This window comes from Balaenoptera ricei, chromosome 12, assembly GCF_028023285.1.
Source record: "Balaenoptera ricei isolate mBalRic1 chromosome 12, mBalRic1.hap2, whole genome shotgun sequence".
NCBI lineage: Eukaryota > Metazoa > Chordata > Mammalia > Artiodactyla > Balaenopteridae > Balaenoptera > Balaenoptera ricei.
The window spans coordinates 87,559,111-87,585,840 of NC_082650.1; the positions used below are offsets into that span (position 1 = coordinate 87,559,111).

General features: G+C 39.5%; 1 protein-coding gene across 2 annotated transcripts in view; it reads right to left on the minus strand.

Moving 5' to 3' along the window:
* The window catches only part of COL19A1 (collagen type XIX alpha 1 chain), a 373,303-nt gene that overhangs the window by 60,553 nt on the left and 286,020 nt on the right, over window positions 1-26,730 (minus strand). For both annotated transcript variants that reach the window (XM_059942115.1, XM_059942114.1), the window contains 8 exons: window positions 18,020-18,064; window positions 12,589-12,651; window positions 7,890-7,925; window positions 6,955-6,990; window positions 6,775-6,828; window positions 6,037-6,090; window positions 978-1,031; window positions 190-279 (listed from right to left, as the gene is read on the minus strand). In XM_059942115.1, coding sequence (XP_059798098.1) covers window positions 190-279; window positions 978-1,031; window positions 6,037-6,090; window positions 6,775-6,828; window positions 6,955-6,990; window positions 7,890-7,925; window positions 12,589-12,651; window positions 18,020-18,064 — 432 coding nt within the window. The remainder of the gene's footprint in view (window positions 1-189; window positions 280-977; window positions 1,032-6,036; window positions 6,091-6,774; window positions 6,829-6,954; window positions 6,991-7,889; window positions 7,926-12,588; window positions 12,652-18,019; window positions 18,065-26,730) is intronic.

Sequence of the window (26,730 nt, forward strand, 5' to 3'; positions counted from 1 at the left end):
TCTTCAGATGAGAGCCCTTTGCTTGCATCAAATTTCCAAAAAGATTAGACCTCTGATCTAAAGAATAAGATGAATACTTCTTTTTCTGCAGACCTAAACATTCCTATGCCTGTGATCTGAAACTGGGAACACACAAACAGTAATTAATCAACTTTCAAAGGAAATATTAGTAAAAGGATTGGTACTTACTGGTTCCCCTGGCAGGCTTTTTCCTGGAAGACCAGCCTCACCTTTTGGACCTGGAAGTCCAGGAGGGCCTATCATCCCACCTGGGTCTCCCTGAGGAAACAAGGTAAGATTCTCACTTCATCACTCAGGTTCATGGTGGGACGTGTAGAGGCAGCAGTTTCCATAGTATTAAGTTGTCATCATAGTCAGTCACACTGCATTCTCTCACCCATTCACTCACTCATTCCACGATATGTACTGAGCGTCCAATCCACACGGACACTGTTCTGTTACCTTAAGTGCACCTAGATCTTGTGGTAAGCTATGTTACAGTAGGTTTACAGTATCATGAAATGTATGTACATGTATAAATAGATATGCGAAAAATATACAAATCTATTCACATAGTTCTTTAGATGACCTTTATGTTTTCTTTAAGTTATTCCCAAGTAACGGTTCAGTACTAAAATACTATTTCCATGTAGACATCAAGAAACAGGTCCTGAGAGACTGAGACTTCTTAGGTCTATACCTGAGTTGTGAGCTGAGCCTGAAACAGGTTTTTTGAGTCCTGAGATCTTCATCTCTAAGGCAGTTCATTTTGTCACATTGCATTTTCGGTGCCGGAACCCGGGCTGCCACAGTGTCCAGGGATGCCACTCATGCCATAGTTTATGCGAACATCAATCCCCTGCACAATCCCAGCTGCCCTGTCCTGTCCTTTCACTCCCTCAGTGTCCTTATGACCCTCTGTCTCTTCCTCCTACCCAGCTACTTAATATACAAAGTGAGTGAAACGGAAGCTATACCTTTTCTCCCTTAATGCCTTGTTTTCCTGGGATACCGTGTTCTCCTGGCAATCCCTAGAAAATTCAGAATAAAAGGGAGAGAGCAATTAGAAAATCTCTTATTGTAATAACATTTCTATCTTTGTCTGTCTTTGTCAGGAGAACAGAATTTTAACCTGTAAACTACATGGGAATATGTTGATTTTGGTCTGCTGGAGAGAGAAAAACCTTAATGAAAATATGTGGCTTGTTGTTTCAAGTGAGGTAACCTGAATGTAATGAGGAAGAAACTAAATAAGGGAGACCTGAACTAAATGCCCCATCCATATTACTGCCAAAAGGCATGGAAGAATGGCTGTTGGTGGCATCACACTATGGCTCAGAAAGACAATGGGGTAAATAGAAAATATGCTTTTACTATGATTTGGCAAGAAAGGCTCTTTTATTTTATTCTCTATTTTATCTCTAGCCACTTAACGTCACTTAATGACGTCTATCACTTAACGTCATTTCTTGGGCATCTTGTGGCTCCACCTGTGCCACCAGCATTTTGTTTCTTTTTGTAAGATCTCTCCATTAGGTACACCTGCAATGGGTCACTAAATGGCTTGGGGGTGCAACAAAAAGATTTGCTTCATGAACTGAATGTTCAAAGTACCAAGTGACCAAACGTGCTGAAAGATGAACCCCTGGAGGCTCAGTCAGGGAGCATGGAGAACAGAGCAAGATGTCATGGGGCTGCTCCCAAGGTGATGGGAAAAGGAGAGATTCTAACAGTTGCATGGAGGGTACTCAAATCATGGCCAGATAGAGATCAGTGTCAAGAAGTGATGGTCAAGCATTTTTCTCATTTTGCTCAAGTGAGGATTCATAGTGAGGTTTTGGCTTCCAAGATGTCAGAAGGCTAGGGAGATTGTCCAAGGAACACAAAGCTGACATGGGGGAATGGATAGGAAAGTGCATTTATTCAATCAAAAAACAGAAGAATAAAAAAAAAAAAAAAAAAGAAAAACAGAAGAATACACATTCTTTTCAAGTGCACATGGAATGTTCTCCAAGATAGATCACATCCTAGGCCACAAAACAAGTCTCAACAAATATAAGAGAACAGAAATTATATCAAGCATTTTTTTCCAACCAAAATGGTATGAAACTAGAAATCAATTACAGGAAATAAAATGGGATAAACACAAAATTGTGGAGACTAAACAACATGTTACTAAAAAAACCAATGTGTAAATGAAGAAATCAAGAGGAAATCAGAAAACACCTCAAGACAAATGAAAATGGAAACACAACTTTCCAATATCTATGGGATACAGCAAAAGCAGTTCTAAGTTTATGGTGGTATAGGCCTAACTCAACAAACAAGAAGAAATCTCAAACAAGCAACCTACTCTCCCATGTAAAGGAATTAGAAAAAGAAGAACAAACAAAACTGAAAGTCTGAAGAAGGAAGGAAATGACAAAGATCACAGAGGAAATATTAAATAAAATGAAGACCTCAAAACCCCCAAACAATAGATAAGATCAATGAAACAAAGAGCTATGTTTTTTGAAAAGATAAACAAAATTGATAAGCCTTTAGTGAGAGCTCATCAAGAAAAAAAGAGAGAGGACACACATAAACCAAATAAGAGATGAAAGAGGAAAAATGACAACCATTACCACAGAGATACAAAAAATCATAAAAGAATACTACAGTTATATGCCAAAAAATTGGACAACGTAGAAGAAGTGGACAAATTTCTAGAAACATAAAACCTTCCAACACTGAATCAGAAAGTAATAGACAATCTGAACAGGCTGGTGACTAGTAGTGAAATTAAATTTACAATTAAACAAAAACCTACAGCAAGCAAAAGTCCAGGACTGGAGAGCTTCACAGGTGAATTCTACCAAACATATAATGAAGAGCTAATGCCTTTCCTCCTCAAACTATTCCAAAAAGTTGAAGAGAAGGGAACACTCCCGAATTCATTCTATAGGACCACCATTACTCTGATACCAAAACCAGACAAAGACATTACAAAAAAAGAAAATTACAGGCCAATATCTCTGATGAATATAGATGCAAAAATCCTCAGCAAAATGTTAGCAAACCGAATTCAAGAATTTATAAAAGGGATCATACACCACAATCAAGTGGTATTTATTCCAGGGAGGTAAGGATGGTTCAATATCTGCAAATCAATCTATGTGATGCACCACGTTTACAAAAGGAGGGGTAAAAATTATGATAATGTCAAAACATGCAGAAAAAGCACTTCACAAACTTAAACATCCACTCATGATAAATGCTCATCCAAGTTGGTACAGAGGGAACATATCTCAACATCATAAACACCATTTATGACAAACTCAAAGCTAACATCATACTCAGTGGTAAAAAGCTGAAAGCCTTTCCTCTAAAATCAGGAAGAAAATGTGTATGCCCACTCTCACCAGTTCTATTTAACATAGTATTGGAAGTCCTAGCCACAGCAACCAGATAAGAGAAAGAAATAAAAGGCATCCAAATTGGAAGGAAAGAAGTAAAACTGTCACTATTTGCAGATGCCATGATACTATATATAGAAAGCTGTAAAGTCTCCACCAAAAAACTATTAGATGTAATAAATGAATTCAGTAAAGTTGCAGGGTATGAGATTAATATACAGAAATCTGTTGCTTTCCTATACACTAATAATGAAACTATCCAAAAGAGAAAGCAAAAAAATAATCCCATATAAAATTGAATGAAAAAGAATAAAATACCTAGGAATAAACTTAACCAACAAGGTGAAAAATCTATAGTCTAAAAACTATAAAACACTGATGAAGGAAATTGAAGAAGATATAAAGAAATGGAAAGATACCCTGTGTTCATGGATTGAAAGGATTAATACTGTTAAAATGTCCATACAACCCAAAGCAATCTAAAGATTTAATGCGTTGCCCAAGACATTTTTCACAGAACTAGGATAAATAATCCTAAAATTTATATGGGACCACAAAAGACATCACATTGCCAAAGCAATCTTGAGAAAAAAGAACAAAGCTGGAGACATCACACGCTCTGACTTCAGATTATATTACAAAGCTACAGTAATCAAAACAGTATGGTACTGGCACAAAACCAGACACATAGCTCAATGGAACCGAATAGATAGCTCAGAAATAAACCAATTATCGGTCAGTTAACCTATGGCAAAGAAAGCAAGAATATACAGTGGAGAAAAGACAATCTCTTCAATAAGTGGTGCTGGGAAAACTAGACAGCTACATGCAAAACAATAAGTTAGAACATTTTCACACACCATATACAAAAATAAACTCAAACTGAATTAAAGACCTAAAGGTATGACCTGAAACCATAAAACTCCTAAAGAAAAAATAGGCAGAACACTCTTTGACATAAACTGTAGCAATATATTTGGATCTATTTCCTAAGGCAAAGGGAACAGAAGCAAAAATAAACAAATGGGGGCTAATTAAACTTAAAAGCTTTTGCACAGCAAGGGAAACCATTGACAAAATGAAAAGACAATCTACTGAATAGGAGGAAATATTTGCAAATGATATGACTGATAAAGAATTAATATCAAAAACATATAAACAGTTCATAAAACTCAATATTAAGAAAAACAAACAACCTGATTTAAGAAATGGGCAGAAGACCTGAATAGACATTTTTCCAAAGACATACAGATGGCCAACAAGCACATGAAAAGATGCTCAACATCGTTAATCATCAGGGAAATGCAAATCGAAACCACAATGAGGTATCACCTCACACCTGTCGGAATGGCTATCATCAAAAATTCTACAAATAACAAGTGTTGGAAAGGATGTGGCAAAAAAGGAACCCTAGTGCACTGTTGGTGGGAATGTAAATTGTTGCAGCCACTAGAGAAATCATTATGGAGGTTCCTCAAAAAACTAAAAATAGAGTTACCTAGTGATCCAGCAATCCCATGCTTGGTTATATATTCAAAGGAAATGAAAACAGTAATTCAAAAAGATACATGCACCCCAATGTTCCTAGCAGCATTATTTATAGTTGCCAAGATATGGAAGCAACCTAAGTGTCCATCAATAGATGAATGGATAAAGAAGATGTCATATACATACACAATGGAATGCTACTCAGCCATAAGAAGGAATGAAATTCTGCCATTTGCAACAGTGTGGATGGACCTAGAGGGTACTGTGTTTTATGAAATATGACAGATGGAGAAAGACATATCACATATATGTGGAATCTAAAAAATAAAACAAATGATTGAATATAACAATATATAACAGACACACAGATATAGAGAACAAACTAGTGGTTACCAGTGGGGGAAAGGGAAGCGGGGAGGAGATAGGGGTAAGGGAATTAAGAAGTGCAAACTACTGTGTATAGAACAAATAAGCAAGTAGGATACATTGTACAACACAGGAAAAATAGCCATTATTTTGTAAAAACTTTAAATGGTATATAATCTATAAAAATATTGAATTACCATAATGTACACCTGAAACTAATATAATATTGTAAATCAACTACTTCAATTAAAAAAAGAAAAAAGTACATTTAAACGGTGTGAGGGTGTGTGTTTGTGTGTGTGTGTGTGTGTGTGAGAGAGAGAGAGAGAGAGAGAGAGAGAATTGTGAGCCCAGGAAAGCTAGATTTAATGCAACCTGAGGACCTTTCTCCAATTGCATTATATAAGTATTTTCAGCCAAAAGACTTGCCCTTTTTGGAGGATGTTGCAAGAATACAACAACAGAAGCTTTGGAAGTATCTTACTCGGATGGAGAATTGAACCAAAAGCCATGTATAATGATGTATAATGGAAATGCTAACTTGGGTTTCAAAGACTGATTTGTTAGGCTAATATTCAAAAGGACCTCGTAGGACTATATGAAGATACTAATGTTCTCAATAGCCCCTGACATTAGGTGTGCTCAGTGTTATTGGTAGAGATGGCCCATGCCTTTGGAAAATGTAGTATAACTCAGTCACACGAACAGATGTTGATGTTCTTTAAAACATGTTTTAGTCTCAATTTAATTTCCAAATATCAAAGACACATGCATCTACTATACATACAGTATCTCCTGGTGGTCCTCTGGGTCCCATAGGGCCTGCGGGTCCTTGCTGACCCTAAATAGAAGGTGATATGTACTTTAATTTGATAAAAATTAGAGTGTACCTGAATATATGTAAAACATGGTGTGACCTTTATCTATAGAAAGATCGACTTTCCACCATCCAGCCTCCTCTATATAACACTGAAATGTGCTTTGGGCCTATAAAGATAGTTTCAAGATGTTGTCATTTAAATGAGTCCGTTCTCACCAGTAGGTGAGGCCTGGATAACTTGCCTTACCCACTGGTGGGGGCATATCACACGGATCTCTCCAGCACCTCCCAACAGCTGGTCTTCTTTGGGACGCTCCTGTAGTGTCCTGCATGGGCAACTCAAACACTTCTGGGTTGCATAATTTTGGCTTAGGAAATTGAATCCTGAATCTTGTTCTCTTTGAGAACACAGCTCAGGGTCATAGATGTGGCTCACACTGTTTACTCTTAAAGCTTTTAGGATGCTATTGTGAATATGGTCTGAAAAGAGCTTAAAAATCCCATTGTGATCCATAAGGCACAGTTACCATGTATGTAATAAATGCGGCCCGTGTGGGGATCGGGGACATCACCATGGAAACATGATAAAGTCTCTGAGCACATTTGTGACGAAAATGAGTGGTCCATCAGAGTTCCTTGTTTTACACAGAAATGGCTATAACTTCAAAATAATATCCTCATTCGTCTCAGTTATTTCTTATATACCTTTAGTCCTGGGCTTCCTATTACACCAGGGGGACTAGGATCTCCAGGCTCGCCCTAAACATATGGGTGGGAAGGAAAGTGAAATGGTTACTTTAATTTTTCACAATCTCATTATGCTGGAGATGCAAGAGAAGGGTGTTACCCTTCTTACCCTTATTACCCTTGTAATAAAGGGATTACCTTTATTCCCTGTGATCCTGTTATTCCGGGTTCTCCCTGTAAATGAAATAAGGACCATATGTGTAATGTTTAAATATGGATGGAGAAGAGCATCTCTAATGCTGCAATTCATCTACTTCCCCACTAGCTGACATACAATAAAGGGGAAAATTATGGAAGACATGATGAAGTCAAGGAGGGTTCATTCTAAAACATGATTTAAAATGATTATTGCTAATACGTAAACAATAATTTCCTATTTTTCTTTCTTCTCTGTAACAGTTTTTTCCCCAATGTCACTTTTGACACTTTAACCATCATGGTCCATTAGCGGTCACTGAGTTCCCTACTTAGTTGACATTGTTATAATTTGCCACCAGTTAATCTTGTATCTCAGCAAACTAAAACTGCAGGTGAGGGCGAAAAAGAAAGAGTAGAGTTTAAGTTGATATGTCATGGAGATTCTACTTTCAGGTGTATGTATTTAATGGAACAAAAAAACACACAAAAATTAAGGTTACACAAAAGAGGACAATATTGGCTATAATGAGTTCGCTTTTCTTATTTTCCATGACTTATCATTGATCCTTTCCTGTTTGAGAAATCCAATTTGTATCATTAACAAAATTTTTGAAAAAAATCTGTATCTTACATATTAATTTTGTATTTTAAATATCCTTAGTGTATACCTTTCATCACGTTCATGTCCAGTCACAAATAGTAATGGGTTAAAGAAAATATACACTACCCAAAGCCAATGTTGAAGTGTCATCACATGATAACACTTAACAAGGTTTAAAATTTCTCATTTATCAAAATTCACAGAGGAAAAAGTAAAATGCTCAGGGAGCTGACCTTATCAAATGTATTAGACTCCAAAGTAAACATACTAGAAATCAGAGAGAAAGAAATCAATGAAGTAGAAAACTCAAGACAGTGATAAAACATCTACTTACTCTATCTCCCTTTTCACCTTTTGTAAAGGGTTCCCCCTAGGAAAATGGGTGGAAAACAGAATCATTTATAAACACTTGTAGAAATAATCTCTCCAAACCTGGATGTGGGTAAATCCTGCAGGCCAAACTCAGACTCCATTGCAAACATGCAGTGATCCAGAATGTCACATTGTCTGCCTATGCAGCTTAGAAGGACCATATGAAAATGAATTAAAAAACCCTTTCATATTTCCAAATGAACAGTAAGTTAATCATTTCAATGTTATTTTGAGAATCCTGAGTGGTTGACAAATTACAACGCTGTCCAAGGCCAAAGCTTCCTCTTGCATGGTTCACATAGAAGATGGTCTCACACACACACACACACACACACACACACAGACACACACAAACACACACACACACATCCAATCAGAGGCAGAATGAAGGTGAAGATGCCAGAGTGATCAGTGGAAGGACATTCATTTGAATTTTTCCAGTTACTTAAGTTGGTGCTTAAAAATACAGAGTTTAAATTAGTGTTTAAAAATGCAAAATCATTATTTTAAAAATACTTTACTAATTTTCATTTTTCTTTTAATGAAAATGGCTTGAAGCAGTTAATTACTGGGTGAATAACAGTACACGTCTGTGAAACTGATACTAGTTCTTGTTGGGTCTAGGTATGAAGGTATGGGGAGAGACAGAAGCTTTGAAGGAATGCTCCTTATTCAGTAACACTCTCTCTGTTGTCACTGTGTTATTAACACCACAACCCATCCTTAACACACACACACACACACACACACACACACACAGGGAGGCTTCCCCTTATTAACTTCTGTTCTTGAAGGTACGTATCATGATGTCATTTAACCTTCACTACAGGGCTGTGAGGGAGATATTGTCCCATTTCAGGAATGAGGAAAGAGACTCAGAAAGTTTCTGAGTAACTGAGTTACTTCCCCTAAAACAGCATTCACCCACTGTATGTTCCCTTGTTTATCTTGCCTATAAACTCTGTGAATGTAGAGATATAATTCATCTTGACTATCATAGCATCTCTGGGGTACACTATTGGTGTCGAACAAAAGTTTATTAAATTAGGGAATTTAAAGTTTTACAGGTATAACAACAATAGCTGACATTTATTGAATAAAACACTTCCACCTGTGTTAATCACTTTATATACGCTAACACAGTTAACCTCTTGTGTCAACAGGGCAGGTACTATGAGTACACTCATTTACAGAGGGGGCATCTGAGGCTCAGAGAAATTAAGTCATTCCCCCAAGGTCACATAATCAGTAAGAGGTCATTGAGGATTTAAACCCAGGCAGCCTGACTTCGATTCCAGGCTTTGCTTGCTCAGTCTGTTTGATTTTATTTGAAATGTAATTGATTTATTATTTGAAAGGAGTGAATGGACAATAAGATGGATACCATACATTTTTAGTAATTTAGTAATTTTAGTAATTTTCTTTTGCATCTGAAAGTCAAGGGCAAGCGTGAGAACCACTATGGTAGGTAGTGCTGCTCTCAAAGGTCCTCTTAGGGACTTGACCTTCAGGTCACTATCGGGAGGGGAGTGGTTACTGAGCAAGGCTCGTGTCCCATGGCCTTGGGACTGTGGGCCCCCATCTTCTCCCTGGCGTTTCCAAGCTCCCTGCGGTCATGTGAGGCCAGGCAGCTAGTCCTGACCATGAAATGCGTGCAGGAGTGATGCGTGTCCCCTGAAGGAGCCCATTCATCGTCCCCCAGTCCCGCTTCCCTGGCAGTGGTGGCTGAGAAGGTTGCATCTATCAGATGGCGTAGCTCCTGGGTGCTAATCAGCCTGGTGACGGGTTACTGAGGGTCGTGTGCAGCAGGACACCCACTCCTCCCAACCACGCTGGGCAGGCAGCCCGAGCAAGAGAAAACCTTTCTTGGGTTAAAACCATAGATATTTCAGGGCTAATTTGTTACCTGGCATAACCTACCTACTCTGACTAATATGACCCATATCTATCCAACATCATTACGTCTCTTATTATTGGATAATTTCTATATATTAGATTAGGGCTTTATATTTTTGCTTTCCAGGCTTAATTCTAAAAATCAATTTGATTTTTAAGATAGGAGATGAAGTTAATTAGATGTGAGCAATGGGCAACATTGCTTTTGTAATTGCTTGTTTCTGATTATAGCACATTGCTTATCTAGAACCTCTGTCAAGCCACACTGACTAAAGTAACTGCTTGTAAAAGAAAAAAGAACCAAAATCAGGATCCTGGTTATCTAGAGACCTGATATTTCATCCTAGTTCCAATGGCTACTATCTGGGGCAAGTCACTGACATTTTAGAGCCTCTTTTTCCTTATCTATAAAATCCTGGGGTTCAACTAGATGATATTTTAGCTCTGCTGTCTAACCTAGTCATGTTCTAAATTTCCTATAACGGGGAACAAACTGCCATTTTAAAGTACCATTCAGGCTCCAAATTCGGATTTGGATGAAGACTATTCTTCTGTTTGGGCCTTCTGGTTATTATGCAAAGGTAAGTCCAGATCCTGTTCTGTATTAGAAAGGTTGAGATCACAAAGAGCTAAACTGCTTGGCTAATAATGTACAATTTGTGTTTTTTCCTGTTGGGGGGTGAGGAGAAAGGCAGGCAAAGATGTGTAAGGGGTGTGGGATAATTCAGGGATTAAGAGGGAACTGACAAGGAGAAGGACTGAGAGGAAAAGAAGCTGGTTTCTCCTGGGTAAGGTAGATAGGGCTAAAGGTAGTCTCAGGGGGTTGGGTCTTGGTGGCAGGATGGAGAACCACAGGGAAACCCTTAGGAACTGTGACACCCTCCAGCGCTTGCTACTCAAAGCATGGTCTAGGGACCCACAGCAGGAGCATGGCCTGGGACTTTGAGAAATACAGCCACTCAGGCTGAAAGCAGCTCTTTTGTCCCTTTCCTGTTTGCCCATCTCTGTTCCCTTCTAAACTTAAAAGAACCTAAATATAAAAATGAGATCACTAAGCAATTGAAACTAACTCCTGACTTGTGCTCTCCTGAATGCACCCCATGCCTTGTCTAACCTGTTGATTCTTTTCGTAGATGAAAAGAAGTAAGAATGAAGAATTAAGCAGTTAAAAAATGACTAACCCTCTACCTCCAAAAGCCCCCTTAGCAATCCTGCAGGCAGATCACGCGGGCAAGATAACATCTGAAGAAAGAGTCAGCCAGTCTGCATGCAATGGAGAAAGATGCAGAACCCAACCTCCTGCCTCAATGATTCACTGAGATTCTTCCCCCATTTTTCCCTCTAAAAACTGTCATGGCTGAGCAGAATCTTTGGAGTTGGTCTCTTGACACAAGTCCACCATCTTCCCAGATGGCTGGCTTTTCTGATTAAAGCATCTTTCCTTTCTACTGACATTTGCCTCTCGAATTATTGGCTTATGAGCCGTCAGCAGCTGAACATGGGTTCGGTAAAAAACCCCAGCCAGACCTGCTGAACTAGGATTAGCATTTCAAAATGATCTTCAAGTAATTTAAGTTCACACTTAGTATGAGAAGCACTGCTCTAACCCATTCAGATTTCTCTCTTCTGCTCTACAAGTCCCAGCTATCCCAGTAGAACTGTAGTAAATCTTAGGGACTGGTCTGTTATGGGTCACGTGGCAATTAGGAGAAGGTGAGTGCCAGTGTTCCAGCATGGAGGGGAGACAGTGGGGACCCAGAGAGGTAGGTAAGAGGTGGAAGACGTGCCCGCAAGTGTGGAGTATCAGGAGTGAGTGGGCAGATGGACGGGGCAGCAGACACTGGGCTGGATTTGTGGGACACGTGAGATTTCCCAGAGAGTCCCAGGAAGGGCTGTTACTGGCCTGGATGGAATACTAAGGGCAAGCATGATTCCTGAAGTAGGAGAACTTCGGGGTAGATGAGTGACAGCACTGATTCTAAAGCTGTCTGAAAAATGACTGTCATTGCCAAAGATGCTTCATTTTTAAAAAAATTAATTAATTTATTTTTGGCTGCCATTGGGTCTTCGTTGCTGCGCACGGGCTTTCTCTAGTTGTGGCGAGCGGGGGCTACTCTTCGTTGCGGTGCACGGGCCTCTCATTGCAGTGGCCTCTCTTGTTGCGGAGCACGGGCTCTAGGTGCACGGGCTCAGTAGTTGTGGCACGCGGGCTTCAGTAGTTGTGGCTCATGGGCTCTAGAGCGCAGGCTCAGTAGTTGTGGCGCATGGGCTTAGTTGCTCTGTGGCATGTGGGATCTTTCTGGACCAGGGCTCGAACCCGTATCCCCTGCATTGGCAGGTGGATTCTTAACCACTGTGCCACCCGGGAAGCCCAAAGATGCTTTTATTATTCATTTTAGCTATTATGTTTAGTTATAGCATGGCAGCTTAGTGATTTTTAAACCCTGGGTTCTGGAATCTGCCTACCTAGGAGTGATTCATGGTTTCAATACTTCCTAGCTGTGTGAACTTACAGAAGTTACTTAACCTCTGTGCCTCAGTTTCCTCATCTGAAGAATGGGGGTGATTTTTAAAAAACTGAACTAAGTGAGGTAATACATGTAAAAAACTTAGTACCTTGACTAGAGTACATGCTCAAATATCTGATCTATTGTTCCCTATGGCAGGGGCAACCAAGGTGCATGGAATTGGGGCTGATTAAGAAATATATTTTTAATTCTATCTTTTGGATATTCTTCCTCTGCTCTCAAAGCTAAAATACTTACAGATTCTCCTTTTTCACCTTTAGGGCCAATAGAGCCTGGAAATCCTGGTGGTCCAATTTCACCCTTTCAAGAAAAAGCAGAAGAAAGTTTTTGCAGGAGGCCAGGTGAGTCCTGTTGTGACTGTCAGGGTCAGAGCATTGCCTGTGCCCTTTCTAACCACGGAAATTATCTATTATCCCCCAAGAGGCAATGTGAAGTTCTGAATCCAGTTAGGCTATTCGCATAATAATGTGTTTGTCAGTGCTCCACGATGCCTTTAGGTCTTTTAGAAATCCATAATATTCATTAGGATCTTTAAAATTAATGTGAAACCGAAGTCAATTATTTTTCAAGGAAAGAACATTTAGAGGGAAAAAATGATAATTTCGCTCTACTGTATTTTGTTTTTGCAAAAAAAAAAAAAAAAGAATTTTTGTGGTTTTAAAGACATGAGATAATTTAACTGACACAATAATCCAGACTCATTTTATTTCAGACACTTCTTTCTTTTTTCAAGTTGGGGGAGGTGGAGGGGTGAGGAGTCACAGGAAGAAAAACGCATCTCTCCACTGTTTCCAGCACTTATATCACCACTTAAATGGACAAAGAAGGCATTCTTGTTGATGTGGGGACAGTAGCAACTTAGAAATGCCTAAGAGGTTCTGGTCAAAAATCTTGAGAAGGGATTTGTATGTGACATATAAAGGGAATTTTGAGAAAATAAAATTTTAGAAATAATACTTGTGGCAAGGAAACGTATCGTTAATTAGACTTCAGGGATGTCCCAGCATTATGCTTCCATTTAAGTGTTAACCAACATTCCCGAATACCAGACAGTTGTTAAATTAAATGCAGCCACTAGAAGTTATGTAATGTTGGTTATTTTCCAATCTCAGGAGCATTTTTGCAAAACAGTGTTCACCATTGCATTTCCAAGTATAGGTCTTTTTTGCCCATCTTGTCTTTTTTTTAATTTTGAAAAAAATACAAAACACATAAAGTTGAATAAGTCAAACCTCCATGGACCACACACCCAAGATGGAAGAAAGAAAAAAAATTTATAATCGAAGAAGTTTCAAATTCTCTCTCTCTTCCTGTCCCAGAGAGAGCCACTGTCATGAATTTAGTACTTATGCTTTCAGTCTATATTTTTGCACTTTTACTGCATATGTGGAACCATAAATAATATGTTATTTTGGATATTTAAAACAAATTCTATAGAAGCCATTGTTTGATCTTATATATAATATTCTGTGACTTTTTTCCCCACTCAATGTGGTTTTTAATATCCATCCTCTATTAATAGATATATTTAGATCTAGCTCATTCATTGAACCCTCAGATAGCGTTCTATTGTGCTAATGTATCGGGGTTCATCTAAGCCCTACTGATGGGTATTTGGTTGCCTCTAGCTTTTCTCTATTATAAACAAGGCTGCAATGAACATCTTTATACCTGTCCCCTGCGTGGATATGTTTATGCGTTTATTTTGAATCTTCAAACAACAATCTACCCAAAGGATTTCAAGTACTAGTTTATTACAGCCCTAAAACATTGTTTTATTTCTACATTTCTATCCTAATCAGTATCTTGGGATTTTAGACTAGAGGAAGAGGGAGCCTGTCATACATAATGGACAGACAAAGCCATGTTTTTATTAAGGAGGTGTCTAGATTTGTGGAATATATTTTGAAAATGTAATCTTGATTTTATTAATACAAGTATTTTCCTTTGTAGTGTACCATCCAAACATATAATGTACCATCAGTTTTGCACTTACCATATTGTAGGAGAAGCCATTTTTTTCTACACATATTGAATTCTATCCATAGTACAAAGAGGAAGAAATTGGCGGAGACATTTAAGGGGCTGATTGCTGTTGGTTTGAAAGAATACATAAACAATTGGCCTTGTACAAGTGTTAGGCTGTACAGGGTGACCTTCCTATTACCCATTTGATAGGTGCTAAAAGCCCCAGTGCATAGGTGTGATAGAAAAACTTATGCCTAGTAAGTTGCATAAAGTAAATGTAGAAATCAAGGAAAGGGTCTAGAAATTACTGTAAAAGTCACATCTGCTCAATACCAAAGGTAAGGGGAGGGGAATATACTTGGAGGAAGAGTAACTATGTTTACAGCTGCTAAGTATTTGAACCAATGTATACAGGTCTCCATTGAAATGCAGAGGAAGGACCCAACAGAGGCTTTGGTCCACCTCTGATTGGTACGAAGGGGTGTCCGGGCTTGGAGGAAATCTTAGGGATCAGTTCCCTTACATAAAATTCCACAAACAAAAGCATTTCACACCTGAAGCACAGACACGTATGTTGTTTTTCATAGTTAGAATGGGTGTTCAGTGATTTATCACTGTGGCTATGAGCTGAAAGACAAGTGACGAATTTACTTAGCTTCAGGAAAGGCTGTCATTTAATTTGACACCTTGGATGCTATTTGAAAGGTCTGGTGGTGTTGAGCCTCCATCTTTTCCCTCTGACAACTGCCCTAAAAGACACCGCTAATTTCTCAGGAGTCCTTAGATATTCTGTCACCTATTCCACCGTCTCTATAAAGGAGCAGTTCTCCCCGACTGACCTGCAAACACAGCTTCATCCATCCCCTCACCAGATCCCATCAGTCTCAGGTCGTCATTTCAGTCCAGGTAGACTGGTTACTTGGATATCATGGTCTCCATCGTCATTTACCATTAAAAGGCGGTAGTGTTCCTTGGTGTTTCTTCCTGTATCCCAGTGTTCTTGATACAGGATTTGGCTGCTAACCTAGGAGTGACTTGTGTGTTCATCCTACTGCTGTTTGCATCTGTTCTGGTGCTTCACTGGAAGGCAGGGTTCCAAATGGTAGGCTGGTTTTGTGATTCTACTCTGCCAGCCAGTGCGTTGAGAAGTGATGTATGATACAGCAATAAGTCAGTTATGGGTTGAAATTGTACTTCTGGTTCAATCTTTTATTCTACAAGATAAATTGAGTCTCAGCATTATGGCAGGAGAAGCCAAGATGATCAAGACCGGGTGTTAAGGATGGTAACAACTAACTATTAATATCAAAAAGAGACAAACGATACCTTATGAGAATAAAGAAAGTTTGGAGTGGATGGATAGGAAAGAGCAAAGCATTAGTGAGGGCTTAATATGTGTCAGGTATTTTGCTTTGGGCAAGTTCATCTCATCTCATTTGATTTCAAGCCTGCCATCAATTCTCTGTGTAGATGTGATTGTGTCCATTTCACAAATGAGAAAACTGACGCTCAGAGAAATAAAGTGTCTTTCCCAAGGAGACAGAGTTGTTAATGGCACAATCAACTTTTGATACCAAAGCCCAGGATCTTTTTAGCACTCAATGGTTCTCCACCCTGGCTGCCAGGTAGAATCACCTGAAGCTCTTTTAAATAATAGCAATATGGACCACCCCCCCACCCCCCGACTCCACTGCCGCCCCAGATCAACCATATACATGGGCTCTGCCCCACACCAGAGTCTCTGGAGATGGAACCTGAGCACTTGTACTTTCTAAAAGCCCTCAGGGGGATTCCAACGTGCAGCCGGAGCTCTGAACCACCAGAGTCCACCACAGGTTCAAGCAAAGATCTGAAAGAGCAGCTTGAAGGGGCTTTAAATTCTCACTACAGTGACCCATGAGCAGCATTATAATTTTAAGAACAAAAGTATAGATTCAGCCCAGGTACTAAGTGAGTGTGTATAGGTAGAGGTGATTCTACTCTTCTAGCAAATGTGGTGCTTATGTTTTTGAGTTTATCCTATGCATTATTTACTGGCAGAGTCGTTCTCCTTTTAATTAGAAGTCTTACAAATCATTTCCTATGGGCATTTATATCAGGTTCTCTGTAGACTCTTCTGGGTTATTTCTTTGGGCAGGAAGAGGGAACAGTCATGCCACTGGCTTTTTCTAATTCCACTTAAGATTCTGAAGCAATTAGAAAAGATTTTGAGCCATAGAAAGGGTCTTTAGAGTTTGAAATACACCTGTTTGACAGAATCAAATTTCTCATCATTGAGGTCTTAAGAATTCCTAAGTAACATATGTTTCCTAATGAACATAGCAAAACCGGGGCCAGCTGTTTTGTTTCAAGAAATGAATCATCATTTAAATACTTTAAAAGTGCCACAACTCTCTTTGCTCAGCTGTCCTAAGTGACAAGCTTTGTGGCTTTCTTTTTTTTTCTCCTTAGTCTGCATGTGTCCAGCAGTAATTGCTTAAAATATAATGTGTTCCTTATGGTGGTGTAGGAATTCCGTAAGCTATCTGGTTACAGGAAATAATGCTAATGTACTAGCAGTACAATCCAAGACACATAAATGACATTATTGCTGTATAATCAATTTCTGGGATGCCTTTTTAAGAATGTCAAGGTTTTATTTGTTTACTTATCTGCAGGAAATTTCATTTTCAATGGTCAATCTATAAGAAGCCCCTACTTTCTGTTGAGACTATCTTTTAGCAGTTTTTTCTGGTGACGGAGGTATGATCTTGTGAATAGATTGGCTGCACTGATTTATAAGGCACAGAAGTCATATTTTCTTGGATTCATGTAGAAATACCCTGCCCTCAATCATGAGAATTTTTACTGGGTGAATGAATGAAGAGAGAACCCCCAGGCCATGTTCCCGCAGAGTATTTCCAACCTACTTGCCTCTGTCTGTGGATTTAGTGTGCATTTTTTCCCCTCTTTTTTAATTGAAGTATAGTTGACTTACAATGTTGTTAGTTTCAGGTGTACAGCAAAGTGATTAGATTTTACATACATGTATATCTATTTTCTCCGATTCTTTTCCCTTATAGGTTATTACAAAATATTGAGTATCATTCCTGCATTTTTTTTTTTCCTGACAATGGCACGTTCCCACTGAATCCAAGGTCATCCCAACTGCAGGATCGAACAGGAGTGAAACATCTTTTTGACTAGGCAAGGGCATTTGTCATTTTCACAGCTAATATAATTAAACCCGTGAATGACGATGATAAGAAGGCAGTGCGAATTCGTCAGTATTTTAATTGTAAAGCTGTTTTGAAATAATTATTTGGTTAAACCGAGACTGTACATGATAAAACCCCACCCAAAAGTGCTCCCATGACAGCTTATGTTTGGACACTTAAGAAAGCACAAAAATAGCGAGCCTCAGGCATCGTGTCAAAGGGTCTTTCAGATTGTTTTTGCCGTCTACATGGATCCATGAAACATCTAATTAAAAACCGAAACGTGTGTCCTAATTTCATTTACCTGTGACAGCTATTTCCCCTCGATGTGGACGTGTTTGTTCCCTTCCTGTAGGCAGCTACTCAGGGCCTTCTCTTGGAGGCCAGGGAGGCTCGTGTCCACCGCAGGCTGACTTGGAGCCCGCGGGGCAGCGGGGCTGCCCTGACGTGTGAATGGGTGAGTTGGTGTAAGATGTTTTTACTCACTTTGCAAATTTGATTACCTTCTCTCCTTTTGGGCCACCAGCTCCATGCTCACCAAGGTTTCCCTAGGTAAACATAAAACAAATAAAAAGACAAAAATCCATTTATTTTTAATACATTCGGTCCCTAATTAAACATAGCAATAGTGAGATAACAGCACAGTAACAGCTTTTTATGGATATCAATTTAATCCCGTTTGCCTCTCTCACGTTCTGTCAAATATTCCTGAAAAGCTCTAACTATTGAGACCCTACCTATCCTTGTTGTGACATCCCCCCAGGAGGTGATGCTGGAGAAATACACGTCTCCAGGGGTGAATTAGCAATACTTCAAATTAATGCCCAGCAGCCTCACTCGGTGCCCATCCACTCCACCGATAGGACTGTCTAACGCTAGCAGTGATATCCTTGTTGCTCAATGTAATGGATATTCCGTTCACTGCCCTCTTGGCTGCACTTGGCACGTCGTGACTTGTATCCCACACATTCTCCTGTTTCCTCCTGTCTCTCTGACCTCTCCTCCCACACCATCTCCTAAATGGTCAAGGTTGGACCTCCTCAGGACTGGGTCCAGCTCTCTTGTTGTGACTCAACGTTTTGTCCCAGGTGCTCTTATCTACCCCATAGCTTAGGCATCATCTACACCAAGAAAGACAAATTTGTAAACCCAGCACACGTCTCCCTTCTGGGTTTTGACCCCTATGTCTAATTTTCTACTTGCCATATCACTTGTGAATTCTAGAAGAGATTTATATTCGACAAGTTCAAAACTGAATTAAAAAATACAACAAATACAGGCAATATAAGTGAGAAAGATGAGAATAGCACATTGTTAACATTTGTTAGTCCAGAAGGGGGAGAATGATAATTAACTCCTTCCTAATATATCTCTGCAGTTTGACTTGTTAAAATGAGTGGTAATTTCATTTTATAATTGAAAAAAATCAAGGAAAGAAAGTCTGAATTCATCCTCTCCCGTCTGTAGAGCTCTTTCTTCTTCCATCTGGGTGTCGTTGTTAACTCTGCCCTCCTCTATTCCTCGAGGACAATGTCATCCGGTCTGGTTGCCTCTGTCCCCAAATCTCTTCTCTCCACTCTACTCGCTTTCACTGGGAAGGCCACCATCACATCTCGCCAGGATCATTGCAATGGCTCCCTCATTGGCCCTATAATCCCCTCTTGCTCCCCTCCCCACCATACGTTCTCTATAGAAGGTCGGAGAGTGATCTTTAAATGACATTCTGACCTCCTTCCTTCAAAACCTTAGCAGAGTCATATTAAGGTCTTCTCTCAGCTCTTCAAATGGACCGAGATCCTTCCTGTCCCTCCCTGTAGTTCCCCAACCTGTCCTCACCTCTTTGTCTGGTTAGCAACCTCTCAACCCTCAGGGCTCAACTATTGAGATAAAATGCTTCCTGTGGTCTCCAGCCAGGTTCCCCTCATACCTTCCCACTGGACATGGTGTTTCTCCTTCATAATACTAATATTTAAAATGTTGTGTTTGTTTAAAAATTCTTGCACCTCTTGCATTGGCATGTAAGGTCCATGATGGCCTGGAACTGAATGGCCGCCCCATGCCTAGTGCCCTACCTAACGTATAGGAAGCACTCAACAAGTATTTGTTGAATAAATAAGCCAATGATTCTGACTTACATGTTTTTTTCCCATGAACTTTTTTTTTTTAAATTAAAAATACATATGTTGGTAGAGAAAATTCAAAGTACAGAAATGTTTAAACAACAAAAATACACAGAGGCACTGGTTCAGATCACTGTTGCTACAGTTTAACATTTTAAATGTGCCTCCATGTTACTCATGCTACTCCAATTAAAAATAAATAGTTTATAACTGCTGTTATTACTGGTCTTGTGATATTCTCTCATTTTTCCTACTTAACTTTGATCCGAGATGTCTAAATTGAAAATAAAAATGGTTGTCTCAAAATCCCGAGCTATAAATTATTACAGGGACATATTTGAAAATGAAGTATAACACTCCAAGACTGCACATTGCAAGAATGAGCAGTTAGAAAATGGTAGGTTGTTTGAAAGCAATCTGCACAGAAACACAGAAACTCTAGGAATTTCCTGAAAATACTACCACCTGGGCCTGGAGCCAATGACTGTGCACAACCTGTCAGAGTCTCTGCCTAGCTCTGCTTATGCTGCGACGTGTGGGGAAGGTGGAATGTGCTTGGTATGAGACACAAGTTGTCCAGAGGTGGTCTTTGGATTGGGAGGCCCCATGTTCTTGGCTTGCAGAGCAGAAGAGCACCCAAAGTACATTTGCTGAGAGCATCTCGCAGTGTAGCACCTTGGTTTAGGTTCCCCTCCTCCTCTGAACCCTGGTAACCTAAAGGGCATCAGAGATGCTTCAGGGATGAAGAAATGCCTCTGCAGCACTGAGTCATATTATTCTATCCATACGCTCTATTGTTCTAAAATCTTGATTTTTCTGGAGGCTTTCCGATCCAGAGAAACAACATGGTATTTACTGCCTAGCAGAGTGCCATATGTTTGCTTCACTCCATAGCTAGGTCAGGAAACTCATCTAATCAAGGACCCACAGTGGCCTCTGTAGGTGTTCTCCACTCTTGGGCTAACAGTACTCAACGCAGAGGCAAACTGGAACTTCAGCTGCATTTACTTGTTGACAGGTGAGATTCTCCTTTCCGCTTTCTCCAAGTTAATTGTACCAGATAATTACTTGGCTCTACAGATATAATGAGACATCGTCCTTGTGTTTCTGGAACCCACGGTTCTGCCTCAGATGTTATTCTAATTTTACGAGGTCATTTTGTGCCTTGCTGCCATGTTATTTGAATGGTTCTCGTAAACCTTTTGAGTAGCTATAACAGTCGTACCCTCTTGAGTGTGTTTGTTGAAGAGCTTCTGTGGTGCAGTGGCGAGGGTTGTCGTGTGTGCTACTCAGCCTGCACATTTCAGGGATTCCGGGGAGATCAAGGTGGCAGAGTAGGAGGATGCTGAGCTCACCTCCCCCCACGAACACACTGGTAATACATCCACGTGTGTAGCAACTCTCACTGAAAACAAACCGGAGACTGACAGTGAGACTCTTATACAATCAAGGCTGTAGGAAGGATCCACACGAAATCTGGTAGGAAGGGAAGAGAGGTGATAAGGTTGGGACTTGCGCCCAGAGTGGGGGACACAGAAGAGAAGGGGGATTACACAGGCTCAGAGACCCTCCCTGGGAAGCAAGTGGTTTGAACCACATTTTGGGTGCCCCGGACCTGGGGTCTGACATCAGGAGGAAGAGTCCCCTTAGCGGGTTTGCAAACCAGTGGCCCTAACAGCGGGGCTGTAAGAAACCTAGAGTCTGCTTGTGAAGCGTGTGCACACGCTCGCTTACTCCCAAAACAAGGCGGAGGAAGCAGATGAGAACTACCCAGGACTCTGGCTGGTGACCTGCGGCCATGCCTGCAGGTTCCCCAGCCCAAGCTGAGCACCTGGACCAGCCCACTGGCTCTGTGGTGCAGCTCCACACTAGAGCAAGGACTGCCACAGCCAAGGGGGGTGCACAGTTGTGGGGCGATGGAGCTGCCTTAGACCTGGTACAGCATCTGAGTCGGGGGACAGTGGCCATTGCTGTCACCCCTGGAGGCAGCAGACTGGGGGCTGCCCAGAACTCTAACGGTGCCAGGAACACCACAGCCCGCACCTCGACCCACACTGAGCAACCACTCCAGGCCCTCTTGCTCCAACACTGCTCCCCTCTGGGGCAAGGGTGGTGGTGGTGGGAGAGGGGAAAGCACACTCTTAGAGGGAACAGAGCCGTCTCAGACCTGACCCTCGCGGCTTCTGCTCCAGCAACCGGGAAACTGCCCCCACTCCCCAGTGGGGCGGTGATGGTCACTAAGCAGAGGAGAAGCCCCGAATCACACCTGGCTCTAGCTCTAGACCCTCCATCTCCAGCCCCACTTCCTACCAAGGTGGGAGCGGCCAGCACACCCTGGAGGAAGACGTGCCTCAGGCTCAGGTTGGATCCAGCTCTCCCCGCAAAGCCACTGGGCACATGCAGACTGTAGAGGGAAGCTCCCACAAAAGGACACCCCTTCAAGACCATATAGGTAACTGGTTCACCTAACAGAGAAAGTTAGCAAAATGAGAAGACAGAGGACTTTGGTTCAAATGAAACAAAAGAAAACCCCTGAAAAGACAAGTAATTAAACAGAAATAAGTAATTTATCAGCTAAAGAGTTCAAAGCATTAGTAATAAGAATAATAACTGAATTAGAGAAAAGAATAGATGAACACAGTGAGAATTTTAACAAGGAACTAGAAAATATAAAAAAGAATGAGTCAGAACTGAAGAATACAATAAATGAGTAAAAAAGAAACACACTAGAAAGAATGAACAGCAGACTAGGTGATACAGAAGAACATATAAGTAATCTGGAAGACAGACTATGAAAATCATCCAATCAGAGCAGCAAAAAGAAAAATAAATTCTAAAAAGTGAGAACAGTTTAAGGGACCTCTGAGACAACATCAAGCATACCAACATTCATATTATAGGAAACACAGAAGGAAAAGAGAGAGAGAAAGTAGTAAAAAAATGTATTTGATGAAATTATGGCTGAAAAATTCCCAAACCTGAAGAGGGAAAAAATATCCAGATACAGGAAGCATAGAGGGTCCCAAACAGGATGAACCCAAATAGACACACACCAAGACATATCATAATTAAAATGGCAAAAGTTAAAGAGAGAATTCTAAAGATAGCAAGAGAAAAACAAAGAATCATATACAAGGCAACCCCCATAAGGCTATCAACTGATTTTACTGCAGAAACTTTGCAGGCCAAAAGGGAAAGTGCTGAAAGTGAAAAACCTATAATCTAGAATAATCTACCCAGCAAGGTTATCATTTAGAATTGAAGGAGAGATAAAGAACTTCTCAGATAAGAAAAAATTTTAAAAATTCATCAATACTAAACTTACCCTAAAAGAAATGTTAAAGGGTCATCTCTAGGTGGAAAGGAAAAGGCTACAGTAAGAAGGAAGAATCTACAGGAAAGGAAAAATCCCACCAGTAAAGATAAATATATAGTAATGGCTGTGAATCAACAACTTAAATAAGCTAGTACAAAGATTAAAAGAAAAGAATTGTAAAATCAACTACAATAAACAGTGAAGGGATAAACATGAAGATGGAAAATATGACCTTAAAAACACAAAATGTGGGGGGAGAATAAAAAATGTAGATCTTTTAGAATGTGACTGAACTTAAACGACTCTCAGTTTAAAACAAGTAGAAATAGTTATCGGTCAACATATATGTAACAACAAATCAAAAACCTAAAATAGATACACAAAAAACTAGAGAGAAAGGAACACAAGCATACCACTAAAGAAAATCATCAAACCACAAGGGAAGAAACTACAATAACAAAAGAACAGAGAAGAATTACAAAAACAACCAGAAAACAAGTAACAAAACAGCAGTAAGTACATACCTGTTAGTTCACTTTAAATGTCAATGGACTAAATGTTCCAATAAGAAGAAATAGGGTGGCTGATTGGATAAATAAAACAAGACCCATCTATATAATGTTTACAAGAGACTCACTTCAAACTGAAAGTGAGGGGATGGAAAAAGATATTTCATGCACATAGAAGTGACAAGAAAGTGGGGGTAGCAATACTCCTACTAGACAAAATAGACTTTAAAACAAAGTCAATAACAAAAGACAAAGAAGGGCATTATATAATGATGAATGGATCAATGCAAGAAGAGGATACTATACTCGTTAACATATATGCACCCAATACAGAAGCACCTAAACATATAAAGCAAATATTAACAGATAGGAAGGGAGAAAATGATAGTACAGTAAGTCCCCTACATATGAATGAGTTCTGTTCCAAGAGCATATTTGTAAATCCAGTTTGTTTGTAAGTCCAACAAAGTTAGCCTAGGTGCCCAACTAGCACAATCGGCTATATACCGCTGCTTTTACACTTGCTTCCGGACATGCTGGGCTTGAAATAAAGATACTGTACTATTGTACCCTATACAATACTGAACAGTAAAGTACACAAAAGCTCAACCACTCGTAGAGGATGCATGCACATGACAACGTATGCCAGACATGTGAACTAACTTACCTGATCAGACATGCGAAGGCACGTTTGCATCTTTGAAAGTGCACAACTTGAAGGTTCGTATATAGGGGACTTGCTGTACAGTAATAGTAGGGGACTTTAACACCCCACTTACTTCAATGGACAGATCATCCAGAAAGGAAATCAATAAGGAAACAGTAGTCTTGAATGACACACTAGACTAGTTGGACTTAATAGATATCTATAAGACATTCCATCCAAAAAGAGCAAAAGAAACATTCTTTTCAAGTGCACATGGAATGTTCTTTGGGATAGATCACATGCTAGGCCACAAAACAAGTTTGAATAAATTTAACAGGATAGAAAATATATCAAGCATTTATTCCAACCACAATGGTATGAGACTAGAAATCAATTATAGGAAGAAAAATGGGAAAAACACAAACATGTGGAGACTAAACAACATGTTACTAAAAAATCAATGGATCAATGCTGAAATCAAAGAGGAAATCAGAAAATTCCTTGAGACAAAAAAATAAATAAAATAAAAACACAACTTTCCAAACTCTATAGGATGTAGTAAAAGCAGTCCTAAGAGGGAAGTTCATAGTGATACAGGCTTACCTCAAGAAACAAACAAACAAAAAAACTTCAAATAAAAAACCTAACTTCTCATCTAAAGGAATGATAAAAAGAAAAACAGCAGAAGGGAGGAAATAATAAATATCATAGAGGAAATAAATAAATAGAGACAAAAAATAGAAAAGATCAATGAAACCAAGAGCTGGTTGTTTTAAAAGATAAACAAAGTTGATAAGCCTTTAGTGAGGCTCATCAAGAAAAAAAGAGAGAGGACCCAAATAAAATAAGAAATGAAAGAGGAGAAATAAAAACTGATACCACAGAGATACAAAACATTTTAAGATAATACTACAAACAGTTATAGGCCAACAAATTGGACAACCTAGAAGAGATGGACAAATTTCTAGTAAAATACAATCTTCCAAGACTGAATAAGGAAGAAATAGACTAAATGAACAGATCAATCACTAGTAGCAAAACTGAATTTGTAATTAAAAAAAAAAGCTCCAAGCAAACAAAAGTCCAGGACCAGATAGATTCACAGGGGAATTCTACCAAACATATTAAGAAGAGCTAATACCTATCCTTCTCAAACTATTCCAAAAATTTGAAGAGGAGGGGACACTCCCAAATTCATTCTACAAGGTCACCATTACTCTGATGCCAAAACCAGATGAAGAAACTACAAAAAAAGAAAATATCTCTGATGGACATAGATGCAAAAATCCTCAACAAAATATCAGTAAACTGAATTCAACAATATATAAAAGGGATCACACACTATGATCAAGTGGGATTTATTCCAGGGATGTAAGGATGGTTCAATACCCACAAATCAACCAATGTGATACACCACACTAACAAAAGGAAGGATAAAAATCACAGGGTAATCTCAATAGACACAGAAAAAGCATTTGACAAAATTCAACATCCATTCATGATAAAAATTCTCATCAAAGTTGGTGTAGAGGAAACATATCTCGACATAATAAATGACATTTATGACAAACCTACAGCTAACATCTCATTCATCAGTGAAAACCTGAAAGCCTTTCCTCTAAAATCAGGAAGAAAACGTGTATGCCCGTTTTTGCACTTCTATTTAATATAGTATTGGAAGTCCTAGCCACAGTAATCAGATATGAAAAAAGAAATAAAAGGCACCCAAATGGGAAGGAAAGAAGTAAAACTGTCACTTTTGGCAGATGACTTGATACTATATATAGAAAATATCAAAGTCTCCATCAAAAAACTATTAGAACTAATAAACAAATTCACTAAAGTTGCAGGATGTTAGATAAACATACAAAAATCTGTTGCTTTTCTATACACTAATAATGAACTATCTGAAAGAGAAAGCAAGAAAACAATCCCATTTAAAATCAAATCAAAAAGAATAAAATACCTAGGTATAAACTTAACTGAGAAGGTGAAGGATCTATGCTCTGAAAACCCTAAAATAATAATTCAGGAAATGAAGATGATACACAGAAATGGAAAGATATCCCATATTCATGGACTGGAAGAATTAATATTGTTAAAATGGCCATACAACCCAAAGCAATCTACAGATTTAATGCAACCTCTATCAAAATATCGATTATAGTTTTTCACAGAACTAGAACAGATAATCCTAAAATTTATGTGGAACCATGAAAGACTCTGAATAGCCAAAGTCGTTTTGAGAAAGAAGAACAAAGCTGGAGGTACTACAAGCCAAGGAGCCACCAGGAGCTGGGAGTGAGGCCTGGAATACACCCCTCCCGGCAGCTCCAGAGACAGCGTGGCCCTGTCAACACCTCCGGAGCTGTGAGATAACACATTTCTGGGGGTTAAGCCACTCAGTTTGCTTCATTACAGTAGCCCTAGTAAGTTAAATAGAACATGTGGCCTAAGAGGGTTGTGCTCACTTGGAAAGAAGGCCCAAGGCTGGCACTAAGTCCAGCTTCTCAGGTCCTTGCAGGAACACATTTCACCAGCTCCGAGTGTGGTGGGCCACAGAGGGGAGGGGCCGGGCCCAGGTGAGTTTCAGGTTTCTCTGTAATACTGCTAAAATCCAAAA